This window comes from Zootoca vivipara, chromosome 4, assembly GCF_963506605.1.
Source record: "Zootoca vivipara chromosome 4, rZooViv1.1, whole genome shotgun sequence".
Lineage (NCBI taxonomy): Eukaryota > Metazoa > Chordata > Lepidosauria > Squamata > Lacertidae > Zootoca > Zootoca vivipara.
In genome coordinates this window covers 11,159,171-11,181,482 of record NC_083279.1, presented here as the reverse complement: position 1 = coordinate 11,181,482, position 22,312 = coordinate 11,159,171, and the positions used below count along the sequence as shown (strand labels likewise).

Genomic DNA, 22,312 nt, shown 5'->3' with positions numbered 1-22,312 from the left:
AAAAATATCAAACCGAGACAGAAATGGGGTGAACTGAACATTAGCCTGGGAAAATGAGAAACTGAAAATGTCACTTTTCCATCCCCAGCACAATGGGATATCATTTTTATATATATAACTATTTAAGTATATCTAATGTACTCACAGAGGGAGGTTCTGCAGACCCATCTTTCTGTGACTGCACTGAAGATTCCATTGACCACACAGAAGACTGAGAAAATGTTCGGATTCTAGATAACCGGTGGCCAGGAGTTCCTGGAACTGGTAGCTGGTCATCGGCTTCAGATTTTTTCAAAACAGAAGCAAAATCTATTCCAGAACTCAGGAAGTCTGAGTAAGTGCCCTTCCCAACCTCCTTACCCTAGAAGTAAAAAAAACAGAGTCGCATAATGCGAATAATATTCAGAAAGTGAACAAATTTATGTCTCAAATAACTTAGATAATTCTACAGTCTAACGTGATACATTGTTGACTCCCAAAAGCATTATGGTAACAGGAACATGATTTTTAATTTTTTTAATGAAAACCGCCTTCGAGTATTTACTGCAAACATTAAAATGAAAGGCATAGTTAACAAATTGTAAATCAACAACCATGTATCATCATTTCTTTTCTCTAAGTTAGGTTGTTGGCACCCGTCTGTCTTGAGAGACAATGGAGTGGTCCTCCAGGGATGGAGGGAAGGGAGGGGTTATTGTTTTGTTGCTTTCCTTCTAACTATTTACAGTGGAACCTCTACTTGCAATCATAATCTGTTCTGGAGGCCCGGTGGCTGGGCGAAACCGGACGCCAGTAGAGGTGTCGTTGTACACGGGCGCATTCGGCGATGGAGCGTTTCTGCGCATGCGCAAGTGGCCGCTGCCCCTTGTGCGCATGTGCAGGTGGCAGAAGCCGCTTTTGCGCATGTGCGAATCGCGGCAAACCTTGTGTTTCCGGGTTTGCCGCAGTCGCAACTTGGAACGGCCGCGAGAAGAGACGGATGTAAGTCGAGGTTCCACTGTACTTGTCTTTTTACCTTATATTTTATCCTGTGAACTGCCCTGAGGTCTTTTGATAAAGGGTGGCATATATATCTAAATAATACTAATAATACTAATACTAATACTAATAATAATGTTAAACTGCTGCATTAGCAGCACTGAAGTGACCTGCTTGGGGCAGAAGCCTGAGCAGTGTGTACAGAGGTCCTGGGGTGCCCTCAGCCTTGCAGAACAATACGTTTGGCACGAGCTTGGCTGCAGGAATTGCTGGAAGGAGATGCCCCTACCCCATCTAACCGCCTTAGGCACTCTACTCCAGATTCGTATGGGGTTTACTCCTCAGCCTTTTCTTCTCGTGAAGATATCTCACAAGGCAGTGGAGGTTTGGACCAGAGTTTTCCTTCTAGATGGGAGACCTTCCCAGGCTGACAAGCCTCACCTGCCCCTCACTTCCCTCTACAGCACATGCAGAAACCACCTTCTTGACTGTTGGACCCACTATTGGTGTCGTCCATTCAATCCACCAGACCCTATCTTCAAATGCAAGGGAAGCCCTTATTCACCGAGGGCTTGGGACTCAACAACTACCCTCAGCTGGTTGGGTTGGCCAGTCAAAACCGTTCCTGGGGTGTGGCTGCTATCACATGATGATAGTTTCTAGGAGCCACAGGTGAAACTGAACCCAGGGTGGGCACCAAAGGTGGACAAACTACCCCAGAAGGAACACAATGCGTCCCCCACCAGAGGTGCCACCCTTCTCCTAACACCCCATGCACCCCCCAAGTAAGGTATTAGGAGTTCTTTTCATATACCGTAGTTATTTTCAAAGAGGACGAAAATTGCATCATTTCTTTGCCCGTTTTTGAAGTTTTGAAATAATCAGGACAACAAAATAAGCCATGGTTTATCACGATGGGCACGAGCCACAGCGAGCCTTGAGCTCATGTACTCTCCCCAGCTAATGTAAGGAGTTCCTTTTTTATTATTAGCTACAACTTGTCGTGCCAGCTAAGCCAACAAATGCATGGTTAATCTTAACTATGCTTTGTTTGGAACATCCAAGTCAATTTCAAACCACGGATCTGAAAACAGACTCCTTTTAAACTAACCATTGTTAAGATTAACTATTGTTTGGATGTGACGCTAAACTGTACTTAATCAAAAGCTGAAGAAAAATGCTTCCCTTCTTCTCCCCGAGGCCGCTGGAGAGAGGAGAGCTGGGAGCGAGGAATGCAAACAACTGGGGTTCACTGTAAACCACTTCCCACCCTGATAAACAACAATGGCTTATCGTGATGTCTGCACTGGTTCTCTATGGTAATAGTAACAAGGCAGGAAGAACAGATACCCTATCACTCTGCAGATAATTTCCTGGTCTCTCTCTAATCTTAGATGACATGCAATACAAGCCAACTGGCAAATTCAAATGCTACACTGAAGCCAGCAGAAGATAATAGAAAATCACTACCCTTCTTGTCAAGCCTTGGTCCAGATAATCTCTTTACCACCATCCCTTTAAAAAACAATTGGAGAGAAATAATAGCCCTACTCAGATGTCACATTTATTTTAAACTATGGCTTAATCATGAACATGTCTCCCGCACACCTTCCCTATGACTTGTCAAGGTTTGTGGCTTACCATTTATGGTTTGTTTAACAAACCATGTTCCAGGTTCATATCCCATGAAAAGCCATACTTTATTCCCCATTAAAAGCCATACTTTATCCCCCCATTAAAAGCCACAGGGGGGCACTTACACAATTAAAACCGTGGTTTAAAACAAACAAGGGCTTTGCATGGCATGAGAACCAGCTATCCAGGAATAATAAATAGGTGGTGTATTTTTATGGGGGGGGGGGAGAATAGGGAAATCGTTTTTACAGACAGTAGTTTGGGATTAATGCCCTCCTTTTTTCTTCGTGTCAGAGATTACTCCTAAGAAAGTGTGTCTAGCAACAGCACAATCTTGTGCATGTTTAACTGAGAAGCAAATCCAAAAATTTACAGCTGGAAAACTCTATGTAAGATTGCCACCTAAATTAGTTATCACCTTATTTTCTGTACTCATCATGCAGACTGATTATCAGATTGAAAATCTCTACCCCTTAACAAAACTTCTACTGTAATTCTCTTAAATTTCAAGTGGGATTTTTTAGAGATGTGCTTAGTGTTATAAAATCAACTGTTATAAAATAATATTGGGGGGGGGTTGCAGGACACCATTACTAATGAGCAGAGAGGGGTGACCGAACCTGACAGCTGCAGTTACCCAGAATCCCTCGCAACACCACCTTCTTCGCCTCTGCTCCACTCCAGAGACCCGCACCCCTCCCGCTTGGACTCAACCCTGCCTTAAGGAAGGCTTAAGGATCAGCATATGCGCACATTTCCACATGACTAGCAACTTGGGAGCCATAATTCGCTGTCAGTGGTATCTCATTCACAATGGAAGACTCCTCTGAACAAAAGACAGTGATCAACTCTTATAAAAATGTTAATTTCTCTTTGTGTTTAGGAATTCACACCTGGGAGGGGTGATAGGAGGACTAGGAGAGGTGTCAAAAGTGCTCAGATTTCTACCTTGAACCCTCCTTTTTGTGAGGTATTGATTACATAGCTGTGATGTAGGAATGATGTATTGGGGGCGTTTCTTGGTGATGGGGAAATTGATAAAAGTGGAGGTTCTCTTTTGTTCTGGGTTCCTTCCTTGTTCTCCTGCGTGAGGGGAAGGACCCTGTTGCAACAGCAAATAAAAGCTTTGCTTCTCGAACTTCTCTGGTTGGCCTCTGTTATATATTCTCCGACCGATGGAGAACCCAATAAGGCTCTTGTGTACCCCATAAGGGAATAAGAGCAGATTTTGCTTAGAAGAGAAGAATGCAGCAAGTTCTACTCCCCTCTTCTTTCTAATTTTAAACCAGCTGAATTGGTAAAAACAAAGTCGATGGGACTACCCCAAGAACATGAAACTAATGGCTTTAAGAACTGCAGCTAAACACCTTCAATTGATGCTTTTCACATTTCTTTTAATTCGGTGCAAGTCATAGAACAATAGTTTTAAAAAACCCACCCCAAACCATAATTTGTACTTTAGGCTTCAGATTATTTTCACTGTTTTATAACAATTTTCTTACTGGTGCTCTCGCTATTTTGTATATCTCGTTGAGTTTACTGAAAACCCCCACTCAATTTTTCTTTTAAAAGTGCAATGAAAACCAACATGCTAATTAGCTGTGATACTTCAGCTTCCTCTGTATTTACAAAGCCACTCCAGGGCTGAACAAACTATTTTCCTTCTGCCCTTTAAAACTTTTCATCTTTAAAATAAAAACAACCACCCAACACTGTTATATTATTCTATTCCAACAGGAACAGATTTAGCTGTGTTATAAATTGTTGTAACATTGTTCAAACTAAATAAACCAACAAACAAACACACCGTCAGTTTGCTAGAAACAATCTTATCTCTACCTACCTCCTTTAAAATTAGGATCTGGTTTGCAGACCGAAGATATTGCAACTGGTGGGTCACTAAAATAGTCACCTTTTTATGTAAAGCCTGACAGATACACCTGCAAAAGAAACGAGATGCGAACTAAACTCTGATTTTCTAAAAACATTTGTGCGGGTTTGTTGTTTAAATCTTAAACTGAGAAGCAAAAGGTTCTGTCCTTTGGGATGAAAGGGGAGCAGTTTAAATATTGTTGTGTTTTAGTAGCAAGGATCCCATAATGTTCAAAATAAAAACCTGAATATAAAACTTCAATTCAAATAGTCTCTGGATTCAAGAAGTGCTGACCCTACTAAATTTCATAGGAGTCATATTGGTGTGTGGAAGAGGAGGAAACGGGAAAGGTGGGGGGGTCCTTATGATTATTATTATTATTATTATTATTATTATTATTATAACATATAACACGCAATTATTACGCAATTACAGAAAATAAAAATGAAAAATGAAACAACAACAAACACTCAGAGAATCGTTTCCAAATACAATCTAAGGAATGGGTGTTACTATGCATTATTTGGTATTAGTTGAAATTGTGATGGTTTTAGAATCAGAGTGGAGTTCAGTACTCCTTCCAAATTATGGCTATAACTTGGGAATTGCCTATCTTCCGCAGATCGGAGGAATGGCAGACACACTAACTTACATATGAAATGAATAAACATAAAACATATTTCTAGTATAAAGGGCTACACCTACTCCTAATGTGTGTGAAATTGCGCCCACGTTCCTATAAACTCAAAATATGCTTAATAATAGAAAGGCTTTTGGCTGGATTACACAGTGTGGCTTTCAACCAGAGGTTTTGGGTTGTGCTTCTAGGTTATATACCCTATGTGTCCTGGCAACCCATTATTTTAGCTCTGGCTGCGGCAAACAATTTGTATGCACTGGTGCTCAGAAAGTGCACAATTTACAAAATGGGAAACTTAATTGAAAACCAATGTACCTTACCACAAACTCCATGCCACCTCTGCACCTATTGGGACCATAAGTACCTACCCTATGTGGAGTCAGACCATTGGGTTTATCTACCTCCGTCTGCATTAGTTTGCAACATCTCTCCAGGGTTCTTGGGCAAGAGACATTTCCAGCTGAACACGGGTATATTGGGGAATGAAGCAGTACTGGATTTGACCTATAAAGCCTTAAACAACTAAGGATCACAGTTTCTCAAAGACTGCCTCTCCCCATATGAACCGGCCCCAACCCTGCAATCATCAACTGAGGTCTTCTTCATGTGCCTCCATCTCGAGAGGTCCAGAGTGGCAACACGAGAAAGAGCCTTCTCTGCAGTGGCTCCCCATTTGTGGAATGCTCTCCCCAGGTGGCTCAACAGATGCCTTTGCTACATATGTTTCGGTTCCAGGTGAAAACGGCATTGGGCTGATTACGGCTTTTAAAATGGTGTTTGTGGTAGTGACTAGGGTTATTGGTTTGTATTTGTTTTAGGGTGTATTTTGCATTCTCATTTTGTATTTTTCTGTTGTAAACTACCCTGGGATCTTAGGGTGAAGGGCAATATACAATTATTATTATTATTATTATTATTATTATTATTATTATTACATGCAAAGCCATAGCTGCCAAGTTTTCCCTTTTCTCGCGAGGAAGCTTATTCAGCATAAGGGAAAATCCCTTAAAATAAGGGATAACTTGGCAGCTATGTGCAAAGCAGAGGTTCTATCACAGAGCTACAGCCCTTCCTATGACTGCAAGCTTTGAGCTCACAACATAGACTGTTGCACCTCCACAACAAACAATGGTAATTTACAGCCCAGTGCAACAAAGCTACAGTAGAAAAACATCCGTTAACAAACTTATCATTTCTCAAGCATGTGCAAAGGGCAGAACTACACGTTACCTCAGCAAACGCATATACTGAAGGGAGAGGTTTGCCAATTGTGTTATTGAGCTAAATCTGATCCTATAGTATAATTCTGAGTGCATGGCTTAGCCACCCCCACCCCCATTGCTCTCTTTGCCTCTCTGTGTGCCAAAGGGTATGCCAGACAGAATGCCCTACTAAGCTATCAAGGCCGGATGACTGTCTTGTCTGACGCTATCACGCTATCAGTCTGACGCACAAAGAACAGGCACTCAAGGCTGCTGGAAGATGCTACCGGGGTAGCATTGCTGAGTCAGCATGTGTTTATGCACAGGACCGGACACAGGAAGATCCTTATATGTACTTGTGACCCCCTTGCGTGTGCACATTTACAGAGGAGGGGGGAAAGAGCCCAAGAAGAAGTGTATAAGAAGCTTTGCAATTTGTGTTTCTTGACTCTTGTCGTGAGCTGATCACCTTGAGTCTCTTATTAATAAGAAATTAAATTCTTTCTCTGAATTCAACCCCCGGTGTCATTATTGACTATCTCTGTCCTGCCTGGGTGCAACTTAAAGGACCCTTAGTAGCTGATAAGGCTACAATACTGTACTCAAATTCTCCTTTGCTGAAGTAATGCAAATGGAAGAGTGGGGGAAGAAAGAAACCTTTTCAAAATCATTCCCAGACAAGATTATTTCTGGTGTCAGAGCCCTGAGAAACTGGATTAGAAACAGGAAAGGGGGAAGAGTTCTGGCAGGAGAGAATTAACGGACAGGGGAAAGGCTGAGTATCGCCTTCTCCCCTGTGAAAGAGTATTATGATCCAAACAGGAGCAAGGAGCCCTGGTTGGCCCGTAGCATAAAGTTTGGTGATTAGAAAAGGAGACAAAACTAGAGTTTATGGCTAAACTTGAACGGAGCGTGTAAGTGGCTTTTTCGTAAGTGCAGTTTGCAACTATTAACAGGCTGCAAAAATGCGCAATATACATGGGTGGCCCTTAAGCCTTTCAATTGCCTTTTCATACTAAATAATGTGGCGATAATATTCAGCACTGCTCTTTCGGCATGGCCTGTGCAAAAGTGTGATGCCCTACGTGCAACTTTTAAAAGCAAATTCTGGACACACTTCACATACCCCCTACATTATCTAATTGCAAAGGCAAAACTGAAAAGCTTGCAAAGGGAGACCACTGCAGTATAAAAAAGCCACTTACTCGTCCTTCCTCAATGTTGCCGCTATGCTCTAGTGCCATTCTGTGGTTTGTGAAGCAGCAGCACCACCAGTTTAGTCTATAGCAGAGGGCGAGCTTTATATCCAACAGTAAGTCAGCAGAGTTTGACTTCGGTAGACCTGAAATGATAACATTATTTTTAAATGCACCCTGTACAGAAAACAGGGTCCACCTGATTCACACATGATACATTCTTTTGTAAGACACACCACCAGTCCATGCATGTGTGTAAGCAAAGGTGAACTCACACACATACACACACGACAGAAAGACTCTAAAGACAGGGGCCGCAAACCTTTTTGAGCCAGTGGACACATTTGGAAATTTGAGAGATTGCCATGGGCGCTGGTCACAAAATGGCTGCCTTAGGGGCGGGCACTCTAAATTTGAGCATTTTCAAAAGCTCCCACATTAAACAACTGCCTTGTGTTTATTTAAAATGAGCAGCACGAAAGTGAACCTTTAGGCGTAAGTCGTACTATACGACTCTGTTAACAGAAATGAAATGTAAAGACACTTGGAAGTTACATACTTTTCAAACAAATGCCTGCTAACTTCTGCATCCACAGCACTCAAGGGATCATCCAAGAGGTAGATTTCTGCATCTTGATAAACAGCTCTAAAAACATGTAAGGAAATAACAGACGGGTCACTACCAAAACAGTTACAATTCCCAGGGCCGTCTTAAGCACATCCAGCGCCGTGGCGCAAAGGTCCCTCCGGCGCCCCCTCCCTTTCCCAAAATTTAGCCTGTGGCGGAGGGCGCTGTTGCGGCTGCCTAACTACGCGCGGCCATGTGAGGCGGCAAAAGCTTCCTCTCCTCCTCTTCTTGCAGAACCAGCGAGACTACTGCCTAGAGTGGCAGCAGGCGCGTGGTGCCACTCTAGGCAGGAGTCTCGCTGGTTCTGCAAGAAGAGGAGGAGAGGAAGCTTTTGCCGCCTCGCATGGAGCTCCTGGCTGCCGCGTTCAGCTGGACACCAGCTGTTCGGCGCCCCTGGTGGCCAGGCGCCCTGGCGCATTGCGCCACCCAGCCCGGGCCTAGAGCCGGCCCTGACAATTCCCATCATCCATTGGCTATGCTGGCTTGGGATGACAGGAGTCTAACCAACATTTGTAAGGCCACAAATTCCACACTCCAATATTAAAGAAAGGAACAGGAGATGGACACTCAGTGACCCGAATCTAAATCCTCTCCTTCAACCCACTTGGTTCACCTTGAACCAAAAACTGCTCATATAAAGGTGTATATACACACCTTCCATTATTTCATAAACACAGTCCAGAGCACACATGACACTGTCTCTCCTCAAACCATGGCTTCAGATCAAGATGCCAGCCTCAGGCACCCATTTCAAACCATGCTTTCAAATCCTAGTTTACATAGGAGCAAGCGTAAGCATCGGTGCAAGTGTAGCTCTGAGAAGGGGAAGACACATAATTTACTCCAGAGAGGAAGGAAAGTGCACACGGCCAATAGTTGGGGATAACTGGACTTGTAATCTAACAACATCTGGATGGCAGCAGGGTCCCTATCCCTGCCTTGAGCCATGTTTGAAAACATTAAGAACATGTGTATTTCGGATACAGGAAAAATGCTAAGGTGGTTTCCTTTGAAGGCACTTTGGAACTCTCTTCCAGGAAAGGAATGTAAGCTTCTTCCTTGTGTCCTTTTAAGGATAGTTAAAATCTCCCTCTTTGAGAAGGTTTTTTAATCTGTGGCCTGTCATACTCTGCTCTGCTACTTTGTCCTAGGGCTGTTGTGAAATTGATGTTTTATATTGCTCTCAAATGCTGCCTGGTACCATTTGAAATTTGTGTACATCACCTTAAGTATATATGAATTAGCAGTGTGTCAGTTTTTAATTATAACAAATAATTGTTTAGGTAGTTGCTATCACCATCCCTCACTTCTAAGCAGAAAAGGGCACCTGCAGGCCAAAGGCTATCTTAGTAAATGAAAGGTAAGTAAGTGTTGGTCTGAGTAGAAGCAAAATAAAAAAAAATTCCTTCAGTAGCACCTTAAAGACCAACTAAGTTTTTATTTTGGTATGAGCTTTCGTGTGCATGCACACTTCTTCAGATATCACGAAAGCTCATACCAAAATAAAAACTTAGTTGGTCTTTAAGGTGCTACTGAAGGAATTTTTTTATTTAGTAAATGAAAGTCCCACTTTACCTGGCAAGATTAACTCTGGCTTTTTGTCCCCCACTCAGTGTAGCTCCTCGATCTCCTATCATTGTTAGGTCTCCATCTTCCAGCAGCTCCATATCCTGTTAAAAATAGAAGAGATGTTACTGCTTGAACTGCAGTAATTTATGCAAACTGTGTAGTCACTTGAAAACGCCAAGAGCAACAGAACCATTGATGGTCAAGCTATTGCTCAAAGCAGCAGAATCTAGCTAATGAACTGAGAACTGGGCAGAGGGAATTCAATAAATTTAGAGCAACACAAATTCACCAGAAGGAACTCATTAGGCCACACTACTTTCTCCTACCTCAGTCTTCTCAGCTGTAATATGGGAGCAGTAATACTAAACTAACTCAGCGGGTTGTCATAAAGATTACAGAGCTAACGCAACACACTTTGAACACTCGGCATGCTATGTGGATTCATTATTTGTTCCATTATTAAATTTAAATCACATTATTACCCCCCCCCCCCAAAAAAAAAACCAGATGGCATGGAACTATGTGCTACCTTTTTAAAATAAAGCTGTCTAATAAAACTTGCTAGTCTACTTGATGCTAAATAAAGATAAATTTCAGTAAAAATCAGGACCAGGCCCTGTTTCGACAATTCTTCGTCAGCAAAGATTCACAGGTCAGTGTGTACCAAGTCTGTTTGTCTGTCTGTTTGCCTTGGCAAACAGACTTGGTACACTCTGACCTGTGAATCTTTGCTGACGAAGAATTGTCGAAACAGGGCCTTGTCCTGATTTTTACTGGAATTTATCTTTATTTGCCTTCAATAGTGGGATTGATTGCTATTTGAACTCCTCATCACACAGATAAAATATTGTAAAGATTTATTTGAAATCCATTTATCTTCTGGCCTGAGTTCTTGCAATTTACTGTTTATTTCTGGACTTTACCAAGAACTCCAATTTCTACTGCAAGTCTACTTGATGCTTCAACACATATTAAAACAAAATTATTGTAGCATAGCAGTCCACATAATGGGTAGATTAAGGATCCTATTACTCAAATTAAAACAGCTCAAAAAATACTGCTGTGGGGTTAAATAATACATCCGATGCCTTGCATCAAAATTTTAAAAAATTGCTATGCTCATTCATGAAAGAGCTTTGGATAAAAGCCATTGTACATCACACTAAAGGGAACAGTTTACTAAGCTTCAAATGTTGTGAGAGATTTTTCTCCCCTTTCAAGAAATGTGTTTTATATCCTTTATAAACACCACAGAACTTGAATCTGAATTTTAGAAGGTGATGAATGTTTTAATACTGCCATGCAAGATTAGAAAAAGGTATCAACTGTGTTTAAAAGAAAAACAAGCGTGATTTGCAAAAGCTTTTAAACTGTCTGCTTTCCCCCTATCTTTCCACTGATAGTAGCATCATAACACACCATATATTGGATCCACTGCATGATACTTCTCAAGCTGCCAAGCAAAATACATGTCTCTTAGCTAATCTGGTTTAGTGTCCCCTTCTACATCACACCTGCCAAATCAAAGAAAAGGATCTTCTCAGTCAGAGTTGAAATGCTCTGAAGCATTCTCTCGCTTTAGATGCCACCCTAAGGAGCCAACAGCACTATTTTGCGGCTGTAATAATAATAATAATAACTGTTGCAGTTCCAAATTTCACTCCTATAATCAGGACAATGTGAAAGATCTCCTCACGTACATTATTTTCTTTTGGGGTTTTCTTGTTTAAATAGCAAACAGAGATGATTTTAAAAGCATATATACTGTAACCAAACTTGATCAGCCAAAGTATGATCAGCCATCAATTAAAGTAAAGGTAAAAAAAGGACCCCTGGATGGTTACGTCCAGTCAAAGGCGACTATGGGGTTGCAGTGTTCGTCTCGCTTTTCAGGCCGAGGGAGCTGGTGTTTAGCCACAGACAGCTTTCTGGGTTATGTGGCCAGCATGACTAAACCACTTCTAGCGCAACAGGACACCGTGACGGAAACCAGAGCACACGGAAACGCCATTTACCTTCCCGCTGCAGCGGTACCTATTTATGTACTTGCACTGGCTTGCTTTCGAACTGCTAGGTTGGCAGGAGCTGGGACCGAGCAACGGGAGCTCACTCCGTCACAGGGATTCAAACTGCCAACCTTCTGATCGGCAAGCCCAAGAGGCTCAATGGTTTGACCACAACACCACCCGTGTCCCTTAAAGTACTATCAGCCATCCATTATTGAGAACTTACTGAAAACACCGAGGTATTTATGTGCCAATACGTGTGGTCCACCAAAATTATTTTTTCCTGCCGCAGTAGGTTCAGTAATGTCAAGCAAATTGCTACTGATAATTTTTCTTGTAAATGTTCCCTTGGGAGGAAAGGCGGTGTATTTCTTATTACTACTACAGTATTGATATTAAAGGGACCCAGGTGGCGCTGTGGTTAAACCACTGAGCCTAGGGCTTGCTGATCAGAAGGTCGGCGGTTCGAATCCCTGTAACGGGGTGAGCTCCCGTTGCTTGGTCCCAGCTCCTGCCAACCTAGCAGTTCAAAAGCACGTCAAAATGCAAGTAGATAAATAGGAACCGCTACAGCGGAAAGGTAAACGGTGTTTCCATGTGCTGCTCTGGTTTGCCAGGAGCGGCTTTGTCATGCTGGGCACATGACCTGGAAACTATACACCGGCTCCCTCGGCCAATAATGCGAGATGAGCGCGCAACCCCAGAGTCGGTCACGACTGGACCTAATGGTCAGGGGTCCCTTTACCTTTACCTATTGATATTAAAGTGTTGCAGTTTCTTAATGTAATAATCCAGTGCTATGTATTTGTCTTAGACGTGTAACCCATTTGAAGATCTCGAGGCTGTTAACACTGGTGAGTGTGTATGATGTGCCTCCAAAAGTTTTTAAAAATCTAACAAGTGATAAAACCACATACTAAACTCCTATTATAATATCTGGAATGCTATTTCACTAGCAGGCAGTTTCAATCGGTAGGTATTTTTTCAGCTATGTTAACTAACCTTTATGCTGTTTTTAAAAACATTAGCTATTTCAAGAGGTCTATGAGCTGCAAAAGGTTTGCAACTGCACCATTGGGTTTCTCCTCGCTCTCTTCCCTCCATGCGCCCCCCCTCCCCCAATATGTTCTGGGACTTCCCTTAACCCTCTGAAGCAGATTTAGATCAGGGCAAGCACAGGAAGAGGAAATCCCACTGCAGGAGCAGAAGTTCTGGCACAAACAAAACTTCGCCGGATACAACCCTCACTAAATATTCACTAAATGCATTTCAAATGGTCACTAGCACACAGTGAAGTTTTTCAAAAAATCTTCCATGGAGAGGACTGTCAGTTTGCATTTCTTAGTGAAGAAAGTATTGATCTGATGTGTAGAGAACTTTCCTATTCTGATTAGTTCAGGAGGGTTCTGGAAGATTCTCTGTGTGAAAGAAACAAGCAGAAGGTTCATGATGTTTGGGTTATTCCTTCAGAGAAGCTTGAGTATAGCTGGTTTAGCTGGTTTAAACTGATTCTCTTATCTCTTTTCTATCAAGGTCATGCTTACTAGAAAAGTAGGGCCAGAAGGAGAAGAACGCCCTCCCACCAGATGTCAAAGAGAAAAACAGCTATCAGGTCTTTAAGGTGCTACTGAAGGAATTTTTTTATTTTGCTTTGACTCAGACCCACACGGCTACCTACCTGTAACTAGATTTTTAGAAGACATCTGAAGGCAGCCCTGTTTAGAGAGGCTTTTAATCTTTAATCGATTATTTTATTCTTCTGTTGGAAGCCGTCCCGAGTGGCTGGGGAAACCCTATGCTGTAGTTGTTGTTGGTTTCACTTTTTCTCTTTCTCTACAGTGTTATGGTTTAGACTTATTAGAAGTTATTGTAAGTTAAAATTAAGTCTGCTGCAACTGGATTTCTTATGGACAGTGCCAATCCTGAATGTATTGGATTTGTGACCATAATGCTCATTTGCCTTCAGCAGCAGTAAAGCTCTGCTGGATGAAATATTTAATTGCCGCCGGTCTATTTTTTGGGAATGCTGCAAGGTGTTTAAATTTTTACTCTGCTAACTACACGTCTGAGTTCTGCTCTGGATCAATATTGAGTAGAATTTCAATGACAAGGACTTACTTTCTTGAGAGCACATACTCGGAGAACCTTTTCGTATTTTTCTTTGTGGTATTCTTTTCCAAAGAGTATGTTACTTCTTACGGTGCCAGAAAACACCCACGGCTGCTGAGAAACATACGCTATTCTCCCTTGAACATCTGTGGAACCTTTGGCTGCAGACAGTTCGCCAAGGATGGCGCTCAAGAGTGAAGACTGAAAGCGTTGGGGAGAAAAAATAATTAAAGTTAAGGTTTTCGATGGGTGCAGGAAAAAAATGTGTACGTGCAAATCCACTCCTGCAACCTCCTCCTGCAACCCTTATTACATGGGCCGACATAATGCTTTTAGCTATTGTCAAGCAACTGGGAGAGGAGCTCAATTGCTCCCTCACCTAATCTTCCTGCACTTAATTTTACCAGACTTAATAAACAGCACCAGACATAACTATGGCTAACACCAGTGCTATTTTTCTAGAAAAAGAGCTGCATGAACTCACCATGAATGCCTCTTATAATGGCAATGGCGCCCACCTGAGAGGTCCCGGAACTGGGTTCCGGTGAGTTCCGGATGAAAAAACCCTAACCACTGTGCCCCCCACATCAGGCTATGCCAGAGGTCGGCAACCTAAGGCCCATGGGCCGGAAACAGCCCATGAGGGTCGCTTAACCGGCCCATGAGCCACCCCTGAACTGAGTCGCCCACTCAGCAAGTCCCCACAAGCTGCACTAAACCGGCGTGGTGGCGCGGGGACTCTCTTCTGCAGCTCCGGAAATTGCTTCTGCACATGCCCAGATGCTGGAAATAGCGACTGAGCATGTCCATGGCACCGGAAATCGCTCCTGGGCATGCCCAGATGCCGGAAATCGCTTCTGGACATGCACAGAAGCGATTTCCGGCATCACGCTGCACCGGTCTAGCCCACGGAGTATCTCCGTGGGAGTGATCCAGCCCATGTCCAGTAAGCCTTGCCAACCCCTGGGCTATGCTAACCAACTGCCCCAAAATCCTTCCACACAATTTTTTTATTTAAAAACCCCCACAAAGTGTTCTATCAACCTTTCTTATGTACGCTTTTATTGGTTTCCATTTTCCCCTTAAGAATACAAGCAATGAACAAGAATAAAGAAAAAGCCAGTAATGAGTCATGGCAATTAGTGGAACGGGACCTTGCAAAGTATAAGAGGCACAGTTAGCGCTAGATACACAAAGCAACCTTAAATCTTGGCACAGTTTTGCTGTACCAAAGCTTTTTGGGGGGATTCTACGACTGCAAAATAATCTGCTTTAGTTGCAGAGGTGCAGACTTCTCATTACACTGCAGCAGCAGCACAGATTGGGCTGTCACGCAATGCAAGAGTTTGGAATACCTAATGTATTTCATTCATTTATTTGGGTCCACATCCTTCAGTTCATTGGTGTGATCCGCAGCCACACACTTATTACCGGTAAGCCGAAATAGCCATGTGCTCTATGCTTCGATTGAAGACTTCCTAGGTTAAGTAACCATAGCCTGTTGTTAAGTCTAAACTGGGAAACTGTGGTTACTAGGGTCAGAATAAACCATAATAACACCCCCCCAAAAATAAAAATCTTCCAAACTATTGTTTCAGATCCTACTAACCACAGTTACCAGGAAGGAGGGGGCCAGGCATATGGGCAAAACGCTCATGTTTATCTCAACTTAGTTCTTCTTTGGAGATCACTCATAGCCAAGTAAGATTGTATTCCATCAACACGGTTTTAACAGTGAGTCCGTAAATGACTGTGGAGGCAAATTCTGGATCCACATGTCCTCCCGCAGTGGGGACATAGGTTTCTGGGCAGGAGTTGATCACGGTGAGGGTTTGCCAAGCATGCCTTCATCTTAGTACGTTTCTTCCTTTCATCACGAGTTCAAGCGTCTTCAAAGCCCATGACACCTTTGGTAAAGGATGTTCTCCAATTGGAGCACTCACAGGCCAGTGTTTCCCAGTTGTTGGTGTTTATACTACATTTTTAAAGATTTGCCTTGAGAGAGTCTTTAAGCGTCTTTTGTTGACCACCAGCATTATGCTTTGCATAAGTTTGGAATAGAGTAGTTGCTTTGGAAGACGATAATCGGGCATCCGCACAACATGACCAGTCAAATGAAGTTGACATTGAAGAATCATTGCTTCAACACTAGTGATCTTTGCTTCTTCCAGTACACTGGCATTAGTTTGCCTGTCTTCCCAGGTGATGCCTATCTCCACTTAGTTAACCTAGACATGAATGCCCAAATCTGGGCACACATTCTTTGTTTAGAAGCAAATTGGAAGCATTTTTAGCACTTATGACAGATATCTGCATGTTTTATTTTTTATTAAATTTCCATAACGCCCTTCATTCAAAGGGTGGTTTACAATATGAAAACACAAAAGTACATACCATAATAACAGACAAAAATAATACCTGTGTGCATGGATTGAAGCCTTAGGAATTCATAGCTCTTGCAATTTGCAAAATCTTCAAAACCTATTTTGACCACCTTCCACCTGCCTCAAAATTAGAAGACTGGATGGTTTGTGAACAACTTAACTATACTGTAATTCTTAGCACTGTAAAAAACTGAGTTATGACTTACTTTTCCTGCTCCCACGGGGCCAATCACAATTAGTAATTCTCCTGGTCTGACAGTAATTGAAATGTTTTGAAGTGTCGGCAATTCCAGAGCCTATACATTAACAAAAGAACAATTAATAAAAAATTCTGGCAGGTATTAGAATCAGAAAAGTCTGCAGTCCCAAGAAAATATACCTGGAAACAGTGTTCAATGAAAGTAGTAGTATTTGTTTCAAAGTAAATATATTAAGAATCAAGGTGGAAACTTCAAGAGATTTAGAATTGCATCTATATTCTCTCAGCATTGTTTCAGAGTGAAACCTGTCCACATATTTTCTAGACCAAAGCTCAGCGGCATCTTTCCTTCTATCTGTTTCTTGAAATACATAAATACTATCCAGTGAGATCATTTGATAAGTTTTCAAGATTTGATTATTTTATATATTGATTGATATTATATATTAGTAACTTTGTATTAATGTAACATCTTTATATGTAACTGTGTCTTTTTGTAATATTTTGTTTATGCTGTTGTAGCTTCAATTTCTTAGAGATATTTTTAATAACATAAATAAAATAATAATAATAAACTTTATTTATACCCTGCCCTCCCTGGCCAACATCAGGGCGGCTAACATCAGGTATAAAAACAATTGATATAAATACAACTTAAAAACAGGATTAAAGTACAACTTAAAATGCAGCCTCATTTCAGTGGAAGCCCAGAACAAAAACTGTTTGGGGGGAGAAAATGTCAAATCTTCACCAAGGCCAACCATCCAGACTGGTCCTACGTGGGCCAGAAAAAAGCCAGGAAAGTCCCCAAATAGAGGTTCCATCACAGAAGGAAAAGGATAGAGGGGGAGGGGATCAGGCTGATTCCAAGCCAAAGGGTGGAACAATTCTGTCATACAGGCGGAAAGAAATAAGCGGTATAGAAATAAAATAAGCAATCAATAATCAATAAAAAATGGAAACCAAGTCTCCACTAAAAACCCATACCTCAGCTCACATGGCTGTGTTCTAAAACCTTTAATAATGATTCATTTTGAACTTCAGGAGGTTTGAATTTTGGAGGAAGATGCCTTTTGAAATATTATTTATAAAGCTCCACAAGGTGGCAGCATCAGCCTATTAACACACACTCATTCACAACACACAAACCATCCCGCCACAACCTTTGTGACCATGATATCACCTTCATTGTACTGCACTTTCATTCAACAGAAAATCTGATTCAAATATAACGCTGTGTTTCAGAACGTAGCTATTGAATAGAAAGAACTCAGAGAGAACTCAATGTGTTAACTAAGTGCCTTTAAACTGTTCTTACCAATAACTTTAATATTTCTTTGAAACAGATTAGAGATTTTGTTACAATCAAACAGGGGATTTGCTGGACCAATGTTTTGCCTTGGGAATGGGCTGGATGGAACAGGCTGGTACCTAAGTCTGTTCAACTCGATCATGCAATCTGGAAACCATTTAAGCCAGCAATAAAGGCAGTGAAATTTTTAAAAAACACTATTTTAAAGGCTTGTTTTCCCTCTGCCAGGCTTTAGATGTCTCAGCGGGCAGTAGCCTTGCTGTTGAACAGTGTTTGGGTTTGTTGTAACTTTATGCCATCTTAATTTACACCAGCTTCTGATGTAGAAGATTGGTTCCTAAGTTCTTGCCTCTCCCCCCACCCCCACCCCCAAAAAAACCTCGCCAGATTGGCTCCCCATTGCCACTCACTGCTTAAACCAATGATAAAAAGAGAATTCAGCAACATCCAGCTGTGGAAGAAGTGTACTTCTGGGATTAAATCGAACTCCTTCCTATTTTGCTGTTTCAAATGACATTACCTTGTCCCAGTAACAGGTCAAATCCTGCACATGAAGGAGTGCATTTTCACTGCCAGTTTTGAGTTGTGGGCTGACCTCGGAAATCTCATCAAGGATCAAAAAGTTCTGTATCAACAGGGGTGAAAGCACAAAGACTTCTTTGAGCACGAAGCAGAACAGCATAGGGAAAATAACCCAGAATTTCTTTGTGAATCACAAGGTTACAAAGCCACATTCAGAAACTATCAATGGCGCTAACAGGTAAACAACTTCAGGTCAGGTTCAATTCTACATTGGTTGTGAATGCCTGCTCCCAGCAAGGAACAGGTACCCCCAGCCAGAAGACAGAATTTAACCCTTGCTCAATGGCTGATTTTGTGGTTGTTTAGTCGTGTCCATGGACCAGAGCACGCCAGGCACTCCTGTCTTCCACTGCCTCCTGCAGTTTGGTCAGATTTAAATGGCTGATTTAACAGAGGTTAAATCTTGCAAAATATGGTCTGAAGCTCAAAATATGGTCTGAAGCTCAACATCAAAAAAAAACCAAGATCATGGCTACTGGTCCCATCACCTCCTGGCAAATAGAAGGGGAAGAAATGGAGGCAGTGAGAGATTTTACTTTCTTGGGCTCCTTGATCACTGCAGATGGTGACAGCAGTCACAAAATTAAAAGACCCCTGCTTTCTTGGGGAAAAAACAATGACAAACCTAGACAACATCTTAAAAAGCAGAGACATCACCTTGCCAACAAAGCTCCGTATAGTTAAAGCTATGGTTTTCCCAGTAGTCATGTATGGAAGTGAGAGCTGGGCCATAAAGAAGGCTGATCGCCGAAGAATTGATGCTTTTGAATTATGGTGCTGGAGGAGACTCTTGAGAGTCCCATGGACTGCAAGAAGATCAAACCTCTCCATTCTGAAGGAAATCAGCCCCGAGTGCCCACTGGAAGGACAGATCGTGAAGCTGAGGCTCCAATACTTTGGCCACCTCATGAGAAGAGAAGAATCCTTGGAAAAGACCCTGATGTTGGGAAAGATGGAGGGCACAAGAAGGGGTCGACAGAGGACGAGATGGTTGGACAGTGTTCTTGAAGCTACCAACATGAGTTTGACCAAACTGCAGGAGGCAGTGGAAGACAGGAGTGCCTGGCGTGCTATGATCCATGGGGTCACGAAGAGTCGGACACGACTAAACAACAACAAATCTTGCTTGGTTTGGCTGCCACATACCAACAAACAGACACTCACAGCCAAAGCAAGCTCCCTTTTCCTCCACGTTTTTCCTCCCAAGTGCCCGGCAGCCATCAGGTCGGCTGGTACTTGACCGGCAAGCAGCACAACGCACCCAGCAATCGTTTGCTGCCACAGTGATGTTGTGAGTTTGGCAGGTGTGTGGCCCTGTCAAATTTGGTAGACTGATCCTGACAAATAAATTGGCAAGAAATGCTGACAAAATGTTTGTGTGCTTCCTCTCTCTAAGAGGCCACAAAGGACTAACATCTTATTTTCTGGCGATCACTCGTAGCTGAGTAAGATTGTCTGCCATGAACAGAGTTTTAACAGTGAGTCCATATGTGACTGTAGAGGCCAGTTCTGGATCCACACATTCTTCCACAGTGGGGATATAGGTTTCTGGACGGGAGTTGATCATGGTGAGGGTTTGCCAAGCGTGCCTTCCTCTTAGCACATTTCTCCCTTTCGTCTTAAGTTCAAGCGTCTTCAAAGCCGAGCGTCTTCAAAGCCCATGACCCCTTTGGTAATGGCTGTTCTCCAATTGGAGCATCGCAGACCAATGTTTCCCAGTTGTCTGTGTTTATACTACTTTTTTTAGATTTGCCTTGAATGAGTCTTTGAACCTCTTTTGTTGAACACCAGGCATTACGCTTTCCATTTTAAAGTTCGGAATAGAGTAGTTCCTTTCTCTAAGAGGCCACAAAGGACTAACATGGATACAGGAGGGAGACTTCCAAACAAACAAACAAAAAACTGGCCGTTTCGTGGATTTGCAATGCTGCAATTAAGCATATCCAGAGAACACCCGCTTTTGTTTGTTACACAATACCTTGATTCGTCGGATGCTGACCATTGCTTCCGATACTCTCTCAACAGCCGCTGGGAAGAAGAAAGCAACTGTCAGTCTCACGGCACTATAGAGAGACACCGCAACAAACACCCGACTTGCAGAGATCTCATTGCCCAGCAACACGTAAGTCATGAACGTCATAAACACGGTGATTTTGCTGGCAACGAAGAAAGATGCCAGGTTCATTCCCCGAAGGTAAGAACTCTTGAGAATCTTGGAGATCTCCTTCCTGAAAATAATAATAGTAGTAGTAGTTGTAGTAACAATAACATAGAGTCGATTAAAAAGTATTTATTTTCACGGCACATAACAATACATTCAATGCACAAGGAGATCTTCTGAAACGTACGTATTTTAAACACACACCACGATAAATCAGTCTACAGAGAGGTGCACTCCTAGAAGTCTTTTTGTTCTTCTAATTGCATTTAGTAATAAACAGAGGAGAAAGATCATAGCAGGAGCAAGATTTCATTTCCTGTGGTTGGATATATATATATATATATATATATATATATATATATATATATATATATATATATATATATATATCTACTTTAAAAACAAAACAACAAAGGTTAAAAAAGAGGGAATGGAGTCTCAGGATCTCTACAATTCTATGAAAATACCTGATAGCTTATACAATATATAGGATTGCTCTTTTGGAGCACATTTTTGAGGTCTCAGGGTATAACAAATCGAAAATATGCTGTGTCCCGCTTTATACTTTTCTCAGGTTTTAAAGACGGCAATATGTTTAAGTTACCGCATACGGCAACTGTAATTATTATTACATCACCACTACTTACGGAAATATATGTCACCATTGCATAAGGAAGGAAGAAACAGGCTATTCAGGCATGTCAAGATAATTGTTTTACACCCTCAAAAAAAAATTCTTGGACTCTTTTCTTGAGACATGGAAGACATATCATTAAACAAAATATCAAACAAACAAACAAAAACCCTAAGCAAACCAGAAGGTGGCAAGGTTGCCTGTCCATAACTTTGGATGAGCATTCAACATTACCTTCTCATATTGTTCACAAGATCAGCGAATGATTTTTCCCAAGCATACATCTTAATTATCCGCATTCCACTGATGACTTCATTCATGGTCCTGATCCTTATATCTGTGAAGGCTGCTGTTCTGCTCCTGCAATTTCAAGAGGAAACTATTAAAGTTGCAATCAAACCATTTGTAGCTTTGTGTTTTCGTCTTTAAAAAAATCCTCTAGGATATATATATTTGGCCCCCAAAATGGTTAAAGGTTATTCCAAAGACATCCATAGGTTATTTCCAAGCGGAAAGAATGTATGAATGCTAATGAATAACTGTTTAGTGAACTGTTTACCTAAGATTAGATAATCATTTAAGCTTTCGACGCTGTTCGATATACCTATGGGTGACCTTGAGCCTGTCACTCAGACCAACCTATATCACAAGGTTGTTGTGGGAATTAAATTAGGATGGAAAAGAACCTGGGCTTTTTTTTAGCCTGAACTTGCAGGAACTCTGTTCTGGCACGTCTCAAGTGGGCGCCACTGCCGTGATAAGAGAAGGCGTTCATGGTAAGTTCTGGCACCTTTTTTTCTAGAAGAATAGCACCATAGGGAACCACAAAGGCCACTGTGAGCTCCATGGAGGGAAAGGTGGGATATGAATCATATAAATTGAATGAATGAATGAATGAATGAATGAATGAATGAATGAATAAGGGAACGTTTATTAGGCTATCCAGGGCTTTTTTTTCAGCCAGAACTCAGTTCTGGCACCTCTCAGGTGGGCACCATCACCGACCTTTCTGAAGCAGCTTAACGATTGACAGCAAAGTGCACAAATAATACCATACCCTTGGAATTTTAAAAAAATCTGAATTGTGTGACGCAGTCCTCCAACCCAAAGACATTTACAAAAATGCATATATTAGGAGGAAGTGTGCATAAAGATGAATATATTAGTGAAATAACATTAAAAATCCATTTGATTAGAGGAAATT

General features: G+C 41.8%; 1 protein-coding gene across 2 annotated transcripts in view; it reads right to left on the bottom strand.

Annotated features, from left to right (window-relative positions):
* ABCC4 (ATP binding cassette subfamily C member 4) overlaps positions 1 to 22,312 on the bottom strand; it is a 146,492-nt gene that overhangs the window by 99,839 nt on the left and 24,341 nt on the right. For both annotated transcript variants that reach the window (XM_035114283.2, XM_035114284.2), the window contains 9 exons: positions 21,343 to 21,468; positions 20,292 to 20,541; positions 18,252 to 18,356; positions 16,427 to 16,516; positions 13,846 to 14,037; positions 9,728 to 9,822; positions 8,084 to 8,170; positions 4,457 to 4,553; positions 146 to 361 (listed from right to left, as the gene is read on the bottom strand). In XM_035114283.2, coding sequence (XP_034970174.1) covers positions 146 to 361; positions 4,457 to 4,553; positions 8,084 to 8,170; positions 9,728 to 9,822; positions 13,846 to 14,037; positions 16,427 to 16,516; positions 18,252 to 18,356; positions 20,292 to 20,541; positions 21,343 to 21,468 — 1,258 coding nt within the window. The remainder of the gene's footprint in view (positions 1 to 145; positions 362 to 4,456; positions 4,554 to 8,083; positions 8,171 to 9,727; positions 9,823 to 13,845; positions 14,038 to 16,426; positions 16,517 to 18,251; positions 18,357 to 20,291; positions 20,542 to 21,342; positions 21,469 to 22,312) is intronic.